Source organism: Perca flavescens, chromosome 20 (assembly GCF_004354835.1).
Source record: "Perca flavescens isolate YP-PL-M2 chromosome 20, PFLA_1.0, whole genome shotgun sequence".
Lineage (NCBI taxonomy): Eukaryota > Metazoa > Chordata > Actinopteri > Perciformes > Percidae > Perca > Perca flavescens.
The window spans coordinates 25,795,024-25,811,640 of record NC_041350.1 but is presented as its reverse complement, the minus strand read 5'-3'; the positions used below and the strand labels follow the sequence as shown (position 1 = coordinate 25,811,640).

Sequence of the window (16,617 nt, the reverse complement as noted above, 5' to 3'; positions counted from 1 at the left end):
AGCAAACAGTGAGAGAACCAAGAGGCTTAAAACCAAAATCCCAGCCACAATTCTCCATAGAGATGTCAGACGCCTTGTCATTCTACTTCCCATTGAAGAACAAGCAGAGGTGTGAAGGGCTTGTGTGACCTCTCTGGATTTGAAAAAACCAGGAGCTCAAGTGGGAGGTGTTGAGCTGAATTCTAGGAATGAGCCTCAAAGAACTACACTTCCCAGAGTGCACAAGCAGCAGCAAACCTCAGTCATTATCACTGATTTGATCACCTGTTAATACATGGAGGTTTTCAGTCATTCAGAAAAACAAACTTCAGAGAGAAGATGCTCCAAGTTCACTCGTATGTTCAGTCCAAAGACGCCAATGGTCAGTGAAATGTTTTACTTTGTCACATGGTGTTTAAAATGCTGCTTAGTATGTTTGAGGTATGATTAACTGCTATGTAAATTGGTTAAGGAACACATTGCAGCATTGACTTAATTGATTCTGTGGTAAATGTGCTTGTCCTAAAATAATGTTTCAGTTTGAGAAAGTAAAAGTATAAGATACAAAAGTATAGTAAAAAGTTAAAAATATTATAATTCTGTTAAACGTTAAATCTTTGTTAATGAATTTGGAAGTTCATGAAATTATCTTTTCTTTAGTTCATGTAACAGTCTTAAGTGGATAATTCAGTTAAAGATTATTTAAATTGGGAAGTGTAGTTCTTTGAGGCTCATTCCTAGGATTGAGCTCAACAATATACCAAGTCCATATTTTGATAGGGTATGTTCTAATTTAATATTTTGATATAGCAAGTTCATATTTTCATACACAAAATCAATATTTTCATATACCAAGTTAATATTTTGATACACCAAGTTAATATTTTGATACAAGGCCATATTTTGATATTCTATATTCCAATTTAATATTTTGATACACCACGTCCATATTTTGATACAACCATTCCATATTTAGATATTCTATATTCTACTTTAATATTTTGATATAGCAAGTTAATATTTTGATACACCAAGTCCATATTTTGATAGTGTGTATTCTAATTTAAGATTTTGATATAGCAAGTTCATATTTTGATACACCAAGTCCATATTTTGATTTTCTATATTCTAATTTAATATTTTGATACACCACGTCCATATTTTGATACACCATTCCATATTTAGATATTCTATATTCTACTTTAATATTTTAATATAGCAAGTTAATATTTTGATACACCAAGTCCATATTTTGATATACAAAGTTAATATTTTGATACACCAAGTTAATATTTTGATACACCAAGTCCATATTTTGATTATATCTAGGTTACAGTACAGGTTACAGTAGAGGTACAGCTTATAGTACAGTTTACAGTACAGGTTATAGTACAGATAATGTTATAATACAGGTTATAGTACAGGTTACAGCACAGGTTATAGTACAGGTTACAGTATGTTTTACAGTACAGGTACAGCTTATAGTACAGGTTACAGTACATGTTATAGTACAGGTATAGGTTATAGTACAGGTTACAGTACAAGTTACAGTACATGTTATAGTACAGCTTACAGTACAGGTTAGAGTACAGTTACAGGTTAGAGTACAGGTTAGAGTACAGGTTAGAGTACAGGTTATAGTACAGGTTACCGTACAGGTTACAGTGCAGGCTAGAGTACAGGTTAGAGTACAGTTTACAGTATAGGTTATAGTACAGGTTACAGTACAGTTTATAGTACAGGTTACAATACAGGTTAAAGTACAGGTTATAGTACAGGTACAGGTTATAATACAGGTTTTAGTGCAGGTTACAGTACAGGTTATGGTACAGGTTATAGTACACGTTATTGTACACGTTATAGTACAGGTACAGGTTACAGTACAGGTTACAGTACAGTTTATAGTACAGGTACAGGTAATAGTAAAGCTTATAGTACAGGTTACAGTACAGGTACAGGTTACAGTTCAGGTTATAGTACAGGTTATAGTACAGGTTACAATATAGGTTATAGTACAGGTTTCAGTACAGTTTATGGTACAGGTTACAGTAAAGTACAGGTTACAGTACAAGTTACAGTACAGGTACAGGTTATAGTACAGGTCAACACATTCTCACACCCAACTCGTAAAATAAGGACTGCGGTCAGGAGCCTTTCTCGTTCTTATTGACGTTAAAAGTCTCCTTTAGCGTCTCATGTAAACGAAACGGCCGCGGGTGACAATAACAGAATCGCGGAGGTTGGGTTTAGGAGAAAAACAACGGGGAAAGGACGCTTCAAAAGCCGGGAAACACACGCCGGAGACGGGGAAACAAAACACGGAGGTTTAGGAGAAAAATAACCAGGAAAGGACGCCTCAAAAGCCGGGAAACGCAACGCCACACGCTGGGCGCGAACCCGAGTCTTCTGAGTGAAAGTCCGGTGTTTTTACAGTACAGGTTACAGTACAGTTTATAGTACAGGCTATTTTACAGGTTATAGTACAGGTTATAGTACATGTTACAGTAAAGTTTATAGTACAGGTTACAGTACAAGTACACTGACCTTAAAAACGTAAGCCAGTCTGCACTTACAGTGCAGACGCTCTACTGCTTGCTCCTGCTTCTGCTTGCATATTTTTACTGATAATCTTGCTTTTCCTCTGAGAGAAACTATAAGCAGCGGATCTTGGATACTTATAAATCACTGGACTATACATTTTTTCTAGACATAGTAGGCTATTGTCATATTTGAACATTTTTTCTGCGTGAGCGTGGCCTACCAATAGCTCAAGCCTGTCCTAAAGTGACTGTAGCTAAAGCTAATTAACAGCAAGATGCCACCTTTCTCCATAGAGGATTACTACAAACTCCTTCAGAAGATTGCAGTTCTGGAAACCAAAATTTACCGGTTAGAAGTAAACGTGGAAGTGAACGGATTGTGTGGAAATGACTTTACCACTGAACCAAAACTATGGACAAAAGCATGCTAACACACGGCTAACTAGCACCAGCAAGACCACAAAGAAACAGGAGGGCTGTGGAACGGATAATAAATCTACAAGCGGTAGTCCTCCCTGGAACTCTTTTGGTGCAAAGCCTAAGAGTAAATAATTTTCCTAGGAAATGGGAGGACGACTAACGGGCAGGACACAGCGCCCTGAGATTTGTGATACGACCGGCTGGCCTGCATTATCCTCCAGGCAGAGTGCCTCTTCAACCCCTGTACTTAGTAGGACACAGCCGTGGACAACTGCAAAAGGGAAAACCACCAACAAAATGCCTCCCCAACAACTGAGTGTGCAGATGAAGAACAGATTTGCTCCTCTGCTGCAGGACCCTGGACATGACGTGGATTACGTCTCATCGTCACACAGCAGGGTAAGGACTGAGAACAATTCTAAAAGTAAAAAGCTACAGAGAAAGCTAATGACTGGGCCCCAAACTCTGATTGTGGGTGACTCTGCTGTACAAGATATCAAAAACAGTAAAAACACAAAAATACTCTGTTATCCCAAGGACATGGTGTCTGACTTGGCCCAAAGAATCCCAGATATCGTAGCAGCACACCCAACTACTAAGAACATTATACTGCATATAGGGTCAAATGATGTTGTAAAGCAAGAGTCTGAAGTGCTGAAACGTGAGTTTATGGATCTGCTGAACACAGTCAGCTCCATAGATGCGAAAGTGTTTATCAGTGGCCCTATACCGCCAGTCAGAAGAGGAGTTGAGAGATTCAGCAGACTGCTGGCACTGAACAGATGGCTTTCATCTGCATGTACCGACCATTCTCTGCAGTTCATTGACAATTTTAACATTTTCTGGGACCGCAGACATCTTTTTAAAGCAGATGGACTATTACTTAACAAGTCAGGAGTAAAGCTGTTCACCTCTAGCCTACTTTACTCTCTGCACCACCCATCTGCTCCCTTGGCCAAGGGCACGAGACAAGATACATCAACACAAACAAAACAAGAGGAAGACACAACAAAGTGCGGCAGTGATCCACCACAGCCCCCACCTGAGCAAGGATTTGACCATGGGAGACTACAGAGCGGAGACAAAAAATCTCAACTCCCCTGTTCACCTATCCAACACTCCTCAAACCCCCTTACCAACCTCGACGAGAACTCATCGCCCTCCCCATTCCATAGGAGACCAAAGAGCGGAGATGAGAAATCTCAATCCCCATTCTCACCTGTCCAACACTACTCAAACTCCTTTAACAACCACGACACCTTTGAGGACGTCTCTGAGGATGAGTTGCTCTCTCCTCTTTCCCCCATCCCCATGTTGGAGTTCACTGACCAGATGAAGCAGCTGGTGAATGCTGGAACCAAGTATGCCCCCCTTCCTTGTCCCATCGTTTGCCCCCAGCCAAAAGTAAAACGCCAGGCACCTCTGCCCCCTCAAGAGCGGCAGCTAACTCATTTTCCCCAAACTGATAAGGATGCTTGTTTGCAAAATGCAGCAACCGTTAACTGATATGGACCGGGTCCAGGCTGCATGCCTAGTAACACTCATGACTCTTTCCAAGACAAGCCTGGGCCCTGCGTATCAGATTCTTCCACAATTTATGTTGTAATACGTAATAGAAAAAGAATAACGAATAAGCACTTAACGGCAAACTTTGCTAACTTAACATCCATTCCTCGTCAGCCACAGTCAGTCACAAAAAATGAAAACACACTAACACTAGCACTACTAAACGTCAGGTCCTTGGTAGGAAAATCATTTTTAATCAATGATTTTATTATTAAGCACAATCTTGATTTTATGTTTTTAACTGAAACCTGGTTGGACCATAATAACAGTGCTGCTGTTCTCATTGAGTCAGCACCCCCTAACTTCAGTTGTATGAGTGAGAATAGAGTGAATAAGAAAGGAGGTGGAGTCGCCATTTTGTTTGACTCATTCCAATGTACGCAATTATCTTATGGAAATTTTGCTTCTTTTGAATATGTGGCTCTTCAGCTAAGATCCTCCCCTCAAGCTATACTTATAAATATCTACCGGCCACCTAAATACTGTGCAAACTTCTTTGATGATTTTAATGAACTGCTGTCTATAATCTGTATTAACTTTGACCGTGTAATTATTGCTGGTGATTTTAACATTCATGTTGACAAACCCCAGGACCGAGGAACTAAAGAACTATGCTGTGTTTTTGAGCGCTATGGACTGACTCAGCATGTGAGACAGCCCACGCACAATAAGGGGCACACTCTGGACTTGATTATCTCCAAGGGTCTAAACATTTCCAAGGTTGTGGTGACTGATGTTGCTCTCTCTGATCATTCCTGTGTTTTCTTTAACGGCACTATCTCGGTGCCCAAAAGTGTTCAAACAAAGTTAATCAGAAAACGTTATATCACTGAAAACACCAGTGAATCTTTCATTCATCTTTTCTCCTCTACACCCACCCTCTCAAGGGTCTCAGTCAATGAGCTTGTAGATAACTTCAACTGTAAAATTACGAATGTTATTGATGCTATTGCTCCCACTAAGGTCAAAGCTGTCTCTGGTAAGAAAAGATCTCCATGGAGAAATTTTATAGTGGTGAGAACAGAAAAAAGAGTGTCGAAAAGCTGAACGTAGTTGGCGAAAATCTAATCTCCAGGTCCATTATAACATCTATAAAGAGAGACTTCGCATTTATAATTTGGAACTAAGGAATGCAAGGCGGTCCTTTTTCTCTGACATTATCGCCAGAAACCATAATAATTCACGTGCTTTGTTTACTACTGTCGATAGATTAACAAACCCTTCAGTACCAGTAGCATCTGAACTGTTGTCTACCAAGGCTTGCAATGACTTTGCCTCCTTCTTCACAGACAAAATTCAGAAAATTAGACAAACAGTCAGTGCTTCCATATCAAGTACAGGATATGTGTTGTCACAGTGTTCACACAAAACAAAATCAAATATGACACAATTTCATGCGATCAGCCATAACAACCTGGAGGACATTATACAACATCTGAAAACCTCCTCCTGTTGCCTTGATATTCTACCAACGGGTGTTTTCAAAAGTGTTTCGAATTGTTTGGCTTCTGATCTTGTAAATATTGTAAATACATCTCTGCTCTCAGGTATCTTTCCACAGGCCCTAAAAACTGCAGTCATCAAGCCACTCCTAAAAAAGAACAATCTAGACACGTCACTAATGAGCAACTACAGGCCGATATCAAACCTTCCATTTTTAAGCAAAATCATAGAAAAAGCGGTTTTTCAACAACTCAACCTTTTCTTATCACTAAACAACCGTTTTGATGCCTTCCAGTCAGGTTTTCGACCACACCACAGCACTGAGACGGCTCTTATCAAAGTCTTTAATGACATCCACTTAAACACCGATAGTGGCAAAATTTCAGTCTTAGTATTACTTGATCTCAGTGCTGCATTTGATACGGTCGACCACAACATATTGCTTGACCGATTGGAAAACTGGGTTGGTCTTTCTGGCTCAGTACTAAAGTGGTTTGAATCCTATTTAAAGAATAGGGACTACTTTGTGTCTATAGGTAATTATACATCTGAGCATACAAATATGACATGCGGAGTTCCCCAAGGCTCAGTTCTGGGGCCTCTTCTGTTCAACATCTACATGCTTCCACTGGCTCAGATTATGGAAAACAACAAAATAAGTTACCATAGTTATGCGGATGATACACAAATTTACATTACCTTATCGCCAGGGAATTATAGCCCAATACAACAACTGAATATGTGCATTGAACAAATTAACGACTGGATGTGCCATAACTTTCTTAAATTAAATGAAGAAAAAACTGAGGTGGTTGTTTTTGGAGCAAAAGAGGAACGATCAAAGGTCTGCACTCACCTTCAAACGACAATGTTAAAAACAACAGACAAAGCCAGAAATCTTGGTGTAGTCATGGACTCAGACCTGAATTTTAAAAGTCACATTAAGACAATTACAAAATCAGCCTATTATCACCTTAAAAATATATCAAGGGTTAAAGGACTTATGTCTCAGCAGGATTTGGAAAAACTTGTCCATGCTTTTATCTTCAGTAGACTTGACTACTGTAACGGTGTCTTTACAGGTCTCCCTAAAAAATCAGACAGCTGCAGCTAATTCAGAACGCTGCTGCTCGAGTCCTCACTAAAACCAAGAAAGTGGATCACATCACTCCAGTACTGAAGTCTTTACACTGGCTTCCAGTACCTCAAAGAATTGATTTCAAAATACTTTTGCTGGTTTACAAATCACTAAATGGTTTAGGGCCAAAATACATTTCTGATCTGCTACTACATTATGACCCCCCCCAGACCTCTCAGGTCGTCTGGGACAGGTCTACTTGTTGTCCCCAGAGTCAGAACTAAACAGGGGGAAGCAGCGTTCAGTTTTTATGCTCCACATATCTGGAACAAACTCCCAGAAAACTGCAGGTCCGCTGCAACTCTCAGTTCTTTTAAATCCAGGCTGAAGACATATCTTTTTAATGTTGCCTTTCTTTAAATAACCTATTTTTAACTGCTCTTTCTTTAAAATTCTTATACTGCACTGTACATTTCATTCTTGTCTTTTAATGATCTTAAATTGTTAATTGTTTTAATGCTTTGAAATTGTTTTTAATTGTTTTCTAACTGTTTTTAATGTTTCATGTCTCATGTAAAGCACTTTGAATTGCCTTGTTGCTGAAATGTGCTATACAAATAAAGCTGCCTTGCCTTGCCTTGCCTTTAAACATGATTGGTTATTGTGACATTGTGTAAGTGAATTATGACAATTATGGAACATTCACCCGTGTGTGTGTGTGTGTGTGTGTGTGTGTGTGTCTCATAGAGGGATCCTCTCAGCTGGTTCCAACTTCACTGCCCAGAGATGGTCCTCTCCCTCGGTAATAACATCTGAAATATAGATTTCTCTTGTTTGTGTGTGTATATATATATGTATATGTGTGTGTATATATATATATATATATATATATATATATATATATATATATATATATATATATATATATATATACATACACACACACACACACACAAACAAGAGAAATTGAAGATTATAGACACAAAACACCAAACTCAAACAGCCACTGACTTTCTGTTACTGTTATTTCTCCTAGGTTCAGTATTGAGCGGTCAAGCTCATCTTTGCTGGAAATGCGAGCGGGACAAACTGCCAGACTGTCCTGCACCATCGTCCCTTCCTCAGCGCTTCAGTCTGTCAACATTCAGTGGACTAAAGATGGACACGCCCTCAGTGACTCCAGGTAATCATCACACTGCTCGACGAATGTATGCACAGTATCTGATAAATATCTGATTGTGTTTCTAAGCAATTGTCAAAGTCCAGAGAAAAGAAAAAGTGGATTTTTTTTATGTACAAGATGTTCAATTAGGCAAATAAATGTAACCAGAAAAATTACAATTAAGTTGTAACATATTCTTATTCTAAGTACATTTAGCTGATAATACTTTTGTAATTTGACTTAAGCAAGGTTTTGAATGCAGGACTTTTACTTGTAATGAAGCAGGCCTATTTTCAGAGTGTATTATTGCTACTTTTTCTTACTAAGTAAAGGATCTGAATACACTCAATGCTGCATAACTGTACATGCAGACATATTGTGCTAATCAGGGCAGCACGATATGAGGAAAATATGTGATAACATTGTTGAATATCGCGATAACGATATTACTTGCGACAAATAAACAGATATTAAAATGTACTCAGCTCTGCAGTTCTGCTGCTTTCAGTATAAATCATGGCTCAAGCCCCCATAAATATCATATCAAATCATCATTTTTTGTCAATTTTAGTGTTTCAAGTAAGAGTTTGCGAACTTGTCTGTCAGTGACAGAGGACAAACAATTACAGGTTCAAAGGGCTTAAAAAAGGTTAAATATCCTGTGTGTCTGTCGCTAATGCTATGCACCTGTAACCCAGTCAAGGAAAGGGTTAACAGAAACTTTAGTTTTGGCCAATCGGAGATGGTTGTGCCAGACTCCCGCCTTTGGCTGAGTCTAACACTTTTGCAATGCACTGTATCTGTGTCACACTCATTAGAGCCCCCCCCTAAAGCTCTGATCCTAGAATCACCCCTGGTATAAATTACAAGATATTGCTTTGTTGAATTTAAAACAAATGAAAGGAAATACATTTTCTAAACATTGAATTGAATATAAAAGGCTCCACCAAAACATAATGACAGTTACATTTTAAAGTGTAGTTTTCTGCTGATATTTTCTTTCAGCTAACACAAACACATCTAAGAGTGTATTTCGCGATCTGTCGCAGTCTTTCACGGTGTGTTTATTGCGCCCATTGATATTGCTATGGCGATTTAAACATAATATATATAATATATATAATAATATATATATTGTGCAGCCTAGTGCTAAACTGTGGAGATGACCCTTCCTGTTCTGGTCAGCAGTGTGAACAGGTGTGTTGACTCCAAGGGTGTAACTTTGGTTTGAGAAGCGGCGGTCGGGGTCTGGGGGGGTCCTCTGCCAGAAAAATGTTTTCTATTTGAATCCCATTTCCTGCATTTCTACATACATTTAGGGACTATGATGATACAAAATCCAGGAAGTAATTAAGTTGGTCATAATGATAAAATCTGCCAGAAAGTACACTACTAAACTATGTATAAGAAAAAGAGGTTTTAATTTCTTCATTCTTTATATAGGGGCCGATAGCCAAGACTTGAGAGAATAATTTTATATAGTCAAAAACTTTCACAATTTGAAAGTGGGGTGGACACAGATGGGATTTTGGCTTAGAGTGGGACGCATTTAAAGCCTGCTTAAGAGGTCGCTTGATACAACACTCCTCTTACCTGAAAAAACAGGCAAGTAAGCGCTTACGGGAATTAGAGGGAGAAATTAAAGCCCTCAAAGTCACATGCATCTCAGGTTGATTCTCTGCCGTGTTGCAGGTATTGCCAACATTCAGACGGCACTCTGACCATTGGCTCCGTGAAGTCTGCAGACTCTGGCGTGTACACCTGTACCGCCTCCACTCAGCAGCAGCTGGAGCAGAGACAGCTGCAGCTCAGAGTCCAAGGTCAATTCCATCATTTGCCATCAAGCTGAACACATAACATGCCGTTTGGACCATGAGCAGAGTTGTAATGTAAAGAAGTACTAATACTTTGTTACTGGGCTTAAGTTGGATTATCACGTATCTGTCCTTTACTTTCTTCTCATGTGCAGGTGCCGACGAGAGTGGCAGCCTTTTTCAGTAGCTCCGTCTGTTACGTGTTTTTTTTAGTCTTTTATAACTTTTTATCTTTTATACGCATCACGTAGATATCTTTATATCCCATGGATATGGCTATTGCTAGTCCGCAACACTTTTTCTTAAATTTCCTTCAGGATTAATAAAGTATCTATCTATCTATCTATCTATCTATCTATCTATCTATCTATCTATCTATCTATCTATCTATCTATCTATCCATCCTAAATAAAATGTATACTTTTACTCCGATACATTGTCCTTAAGCATCTCCGTTACTACAAAATAAATTCAGAGGAAATTAGTAAGACTGCAAAAAAGCAGGTTTGGCAAATCATTGCTCCTAGATTGCAAGTTTATGCGCGCTCCATTCCAGATGGTGATGTGATGCAAATTCCTTCTTAGTGCCTCTTACTTGACCATTAATCCGTTTCGGATTCTGATACCAAGCAAAAGAGGAGGAGTAATAATAATGGAAGTACCTGCTGCCAACGTAACAGACGATCACACACCCGTGGCCGTATTTGCAAGAAATGTTTTCGTACGTTGGAGTGAAAGATTTTTCCTCACAAAAAACATTAATGCGGGGGGGCGAGGGGGATTACTTAGAATTCTTCATGGGGGAGACAGAAACTACGCACTGTAGCTTTAAGAAGGTGTAAAAACCTGAGGCTCCTATTTTAACGATCTGAAACGCAAGTATGAAACGCAAAACGCAAGTAGCTTTGTGGGCAGATCTCGAGCACTGTTGCTATTATACCGGCGGGATAAATGAGTCTTGCGCCCGACCCAAATCTAAAATGGGTTGGTCTGAAGTAGCTAGGTGTGGTTTGGGCGTAACGTGCAATAAACCAATCAAAGCGTCATCTCACATTCCCTTTAAGAGCAGGCGGGCTTGTTGCATGGCGGATTGCAATTATGACGGCGGATTTGCCTGGCGCACGCCAGCGGGAGCTGTCCGGGATGCGGCAAAGTAATAAATGCCCGTCTTGGCCAGGGTGGCGATGTTGATGCGGCGTCTCGGGCGCATCTCCTCAAGTCTGGAGAGGATTGCTGCAGCCATGGAGCGTGGTAACCTGACTCCGCCAGATGGATTGCTTCGCATTTGCTCGGCATATCCATCTGGGAACTTTCCGTTGGAGAACTTTTGGAAAGGGGTGAAAATACTGGTTAGCTGATTGGATGAACAATCTGTCTATCGCCACCTATATGTTGGTGATAGACGGGCCAAATCAACCAATCAGATCCACGAAGCGTATGAAAATACAACCACAAGCCCGCCCCTGCTGCTGCAGGCAAAGCATAGCTCGTTAGCTCAGCAAGCAGGCAACATGTCGGTAAAGGATATTTGCCGTTTGTGTAACGAGAATTTAGGAATAAAAGACACCATTTCAGGTTCCCGGACCGCTGTCTGAAAATACTGGTTAGCTGATTGGATAAACCATCTGTCTATCACCACCTAACCCACCTCAAAACCAACGCTGATTGGCCCGGTCGTTTGGCTAACGGCTCAAAATTTTCTCTATCTCAAGATGCCAGACTGATCTGCGAGTGGAAAACTGGAGCTCGCGAGATCAGGACGGTCTCACGAGGCTAGGAGCGTGGGCCTCCAAATGCACCACCTGCACCTGTTGTGCCCCTTCCTCTTCCCCCCACTCCATCTCCATCCACCCGCTCCATCAGGAGCACATCGCACATTACTCCCGGACCAGATCCCGCCGTAGTTCAACATCACGTCTCCTTAAGTCCTCTAATATTTCCTCATTTATGTCATCAACACATCCATGATTCATGGACATTTTGTGTAAATCACAACAAGCCACAAAGAATGCTGCGACTTTTTGAGGACTGTACTGTAAAGTGCCTCCTGACTGATCCAAACACCTGAAGTGCATTTTCAGTAATATTTTTCCTTGTAATTATGTATGGTTTGCAACCGTTTAGATGAGAGAAGTGTATACGCATTGTGCACACGCTACATTATGGCCAAGCATTCGCCCCTAAAATAGCATCTGAATAACGCGCTACAGACTTTAGACCAGGTTTTTCCTGGTCAGTGGCAGATTTGTTTTCTGAAACTGCAAAATAGCACCAATAACGTTTGCGCCGGAACACGCCTCCTCTTTTCGCTGAACCGCCCCAGGGAGCGCAAATACATTCCCTATTTTACCGACGTGCGTCTGTGGAGGGAAAAGTCTGCTGTGCGTCGGGTGCAAAATAGGAATGATACGTGCGTGTACAAAGGCAATTGCGCTGGGTGCAAGATAGGGCCCTGAAAGTATTTTAGTAGTAGCTTTACTATAAGGAACCCACAATAAAGTTCATAATCAAAGTTTTTTTACTTTTACTTCTAATAAGTACATTTAATATCAGAAAATTACTTGCGCTTGGGTAGCTCACCTGGTAGTTCGCTCGTCCATACGTAGAGGCTCAGTCCTCAACACAGCGGCTGCGGGTTCGATTCTGAGCTGCTGCCCTTTGCTGCAGGTCATTCCCCCTCTCTCTCCTCTTTCATGTCAAAGCTGTCCTGTCACATTTAAAGGCATACAATGCCAAGAAAAACTTCTTTGAACAAAAAAAAGGAAATACTTTAAAGACTTAAGTACAGTAAATATCAGATACTTTAAGACTTTTACTCAAGTATCTAACCAAGTTTTCAAATCAAATTCAAATCAAATTTTCTGGTTAGATACTTGTGCTTTTACTCAAGTATTGCTTTCAAGTATTTTGTATGAGAATGATCATGAGTACTTTGTTGGTGTGATACACCCTAATGTGATAACACAAACGGCGTTGAGTAGAATTTCAACTTTTATTGTGTAAGACAACATTAACGTGGGGGTAAGCAAAGAAAGCGGAACCAAAGTGCGGGTATCACTGCACCACGGTGCCAAGGTGACAGGCATCTCCCTCTTCTCTAATTTGGAGACGAAGACATTGACATATATATATATATATATATATATATATATATATATATATATATATATATAATGGACCAATAGACCCCATTGCTCTTGACGGAGACCAGTGAAGGATATTAGAAGCACTTTTCCGGTGATCTCTTGCTTTACTGCGCAGCCTCCAACTGACAGAGACAACATAAATGTGACGTGAGCAACGTGTCTGAAAGTTGAAAGTCTTCTGGTAGCTGTGCCAAGAGAAATCTCAATCATTCCCAATCTTACAGAGACGGAGAGTATAGGCTAATTATTGCTAACTAACATGTTAGTTAACATTAGTAATTCAACCTAAACAGCTAATGTAAGTCGAAACTGCCTGCGAGCTTCTCCTGTACTATACGGTAATTCCTTTACTGTGCGACAGTAAGTCACTTGGTTATGACACAATCGTTAGCTTATTTTTACAAAAACGTCTGCTACGGAGCCATAACGTGAGGTACAAGGTAATGGAGCCTTTTATACATTGTCGTGTTTCTTTTGAATTAAACAATGGACAAATAGTCTTTAAACGCTTCAGATGTAAAGTTATTCGCAGTCAAGTGACGTAAAAAAAAATGGCGGTCAGTGGAATGCTAACAGGAGGTAATACCTTTTGTAGCAACAAAATGGCGCCATCGGAGGTTCAAGTTCTGAAGCGAAGCTTACCCCCTTGGACAAAGATGGAGGTTCGCTCCTTCACTCACTGACACTGTGATTCTGTTTTCCAGGTTGGTACTCGGTAAAAATAACAAATGTTTCCTCCCAAAGTGCATGTGGTGTATTGAAGCTGTGAAGAGTTGGTTATGGAATTTTTATGTAATTTTCAGCCAGTTAACAGGTGTGTATTGGGGCTGTAAGTGTGATTCTGGGTGCTGGTGTCCTCACTCCCTGGTACTGTTTTATTTTGGGTTTTTAAGGTATCGTGACAGGCTATAAATGATTGTTAATGTTAAGAGAAGAGGAGTAAGTTGTTTAAAACTTAAAGGTGAGTTCTCCCTAGAATTATACAGAGGCAGTTACGTGTCTGGTCTGTATTTAAAATGTATAATAAGTTGAACAGTTATCCCTATGTGTATGATGATTCATGTTTTGACTTTAAAGTCATTTAAATATTCAGTTACAGCCAAAGAGGGTTTATGATTCACCATATTACATTAGTATGATGGTGGATTTCTGGAGTTAAAAGAAAACCATTACATATCTATATAGATTAAAACATGATTTATCATTTTGATATTATTGCACTTTAAAGAGTGATATTTGTTTTTGTAAAGAGATGATTATTTCTGTGAATCTATCGATGTTGTAATTTCACTTAAGCTCCAGCAGAGGTCAGTGTATGTAAGTGGCATGAGACTAGACAGTGGGGGGGGCATCCAGAATAATTCAGTGTGGGTTTATGAGGGTGTAAGGACTTTTAGGCTGAAAAACTAATGATTTTGTTGTGGTTTTCTTATCCAGCCGACCTGAAGATCACCACAGCTCCCAATAACATCCAGGTGTCTAAAGGCAGCACAGCTGTGCTCCCGTGTGGTGTCAGGAGACAACGTCAACATCGGCTGGTCCAGGTAATCATTGTTTGGGGGTGGGGGGGTAAACATTACACAGGACTTTCACCCAGGAGAACAGGGTTAGTGTCCACTTTAAAAAAAATATATATAAAGCTCAATTTTGATCCTATTTATCCTCGATGCTGACAGGAAGGAACTGCACTTTTGGAGTTTGGTTTCAAAGTCAGATATCTAACAGTTGTAAAAGTGATACAAACTAACACAAATTAATGAAGGTCAAGTTCAAGTTTATTTATAGAGCACATTTACAAGCAGTCACTACTGCCCCAAAGTGCTGTACAGATACTAGATACCGGTAAACATTATAAAAAGCAAACTAATTAGCCAAAAAGAAGTAAAAACCCACTGAAAACATAATATCCCAGAAACAATAATAATTAAAACATATGTAAACATGATTACAAACAATATTCACAATGTCACAGCTCAGCTTGTGTTAAAAGCCATTTCGAAAAGATGAGTTTTTAAAAGTGATTTAAAAGACTCGATAGAGCTAGCTGCTTTAATATTGAGGGGAAGAGGATTCCAGAGCTTAGGACCTGCAACTGAAAAAGCTCTGTCCCCTCTGGTTTTCAGTCTGGATCTAGGACAGTCCAAAAGAAGCTGGTCATTTGACCTAAGTGCTCTGACTGGGGTATGTAAAATCAACATATCAGCTAGATAAGAAGGTGCCAATCCATTTAAAGATTTAAAAACAAATAATAAAATCTTAAAATGGATTCTGAGAGCGACAGGCAACCAGTGGAGAGACGATAGTACTGGGGTAATGTGGTCAAAGCGCTTTTTCCCTGTCAGCAGGGAAGGACATTAGTAAATGAAAAGGTTTTTTTAATTTAAAAGATATTCAGGTGAGTTTTTAACGGAATTTGTTTTCAAAAACATGATCACAAAGTTCACAACTCATAAATCCAGTTAGAAACACACAAGCTCAAACTTGCAATAAGTTCTGTCATCTGCTGTGGAGTTCAAATCATTTATAAGAAAAAGAAACTAGACTGGATTTCCTTATGTACAGAAACATGAAGAAGAAGCAGTCCTTTTCCTGAGTTGAGTTTTGTAAAAAAATAAGGACCTGAAACCTTGGCTGTCTCCTGGCTGTCTGCCTTAACTGGCTGTCTCCTGGCTGTCTGCCTTAACTGGCTGTCTCCTGGCTGTCTGCCTGCCTTAACTGGCTGTCTCCTGGCTGTCTGCCTGCCTTAACTGTCTGTCTCCTGGCTGTCTGCCTTAACTGGCTGTCTCCTGGCTGTCTCCTGGCTGTCTCCTGGCTGTCTGCCTTAACTGTCTGTCTCCTCTTTGACTCCAGGAATGGCGTCCCAGTGCGTCCAGACGGTCGTACCATCCTGATGTCCTCTGACGGCAGCCTGATCCTGAATAACGTAAAGCCTTCAGACGAGGGCACGTACACCTGCAACGCTTACACTGGCATCTACTCTGTGAGTGCCACGGCCGAAGTTAGAGTCACTAAAGACATACAACAAGGTGAGGATGACGTTCACTAGGGATGCACCGAATCCAGATTTTTGGGGTTCAGCCAAATACCGAATCCACTGGTTAAGATTCTGCCGAATCTGAAACCAAATACCGAATCCTACTCCCACCCTCAGTCCATGAACACAGTAAACACATTAATGAAGTAAACTGTCCTTCCTTTGCCGTACCTGAAGTTGCTGCATTTTGGCTGCTGTCTGGAGATTCCTTCATACACAACTCGTATTCTTTCGGATGTTTCATACCAAATGAAACGGCAGCGATGTTTTGTGTTGTTTAGGGTCCTCGCCACCACGAGACAAATCGGCATTGTAAATTGAACATGTAGTTTGACTTGAATGGCCTTCTTTTGACTGAAAGTACTGCCAAACGAGTTCCATTTTCACTTTCTCACAGCTTACTGTGTTGAAGGCTCCACCTACGTAAACGCCTTC

At 40.2% G+C, this 16,617-nt stretch overlaps 1 protein-coding gene across 1 annotated transcript; it reads left to right on the top strand.

The window, feature by feature from the left end:
- Nucleotides 1-291: 291 nt before the first annotated feature.
- On the top strand, nucleotides 292-16,240 carry LOC114547187 (papilin-like). Its single transcript, XM_028566425.1, has 6 exons — nucleotides 292-361; nucleotides 7,774-7,828; nucleotides 8,063-8,209; nucleotides 9,881-10,008; nucleotides 14,586-14,692; nucleotides 15,999-16,240. The coding sequence occupies exons 1-6, from the start codon at nucleotides 319-321 to the stop codon at nucleotides 16,047-16,049; spliced, it is 531 nt and encodes a 176-aa protein (XP_028422226.1). The 5' UTR covers nucleotides 292-318; the 3' UTR covers nucleotides 16,050-16,240.
- The last annotated feature ends 377 nt before the right edge of the window (nucleotides 16,241-16,617 follow it).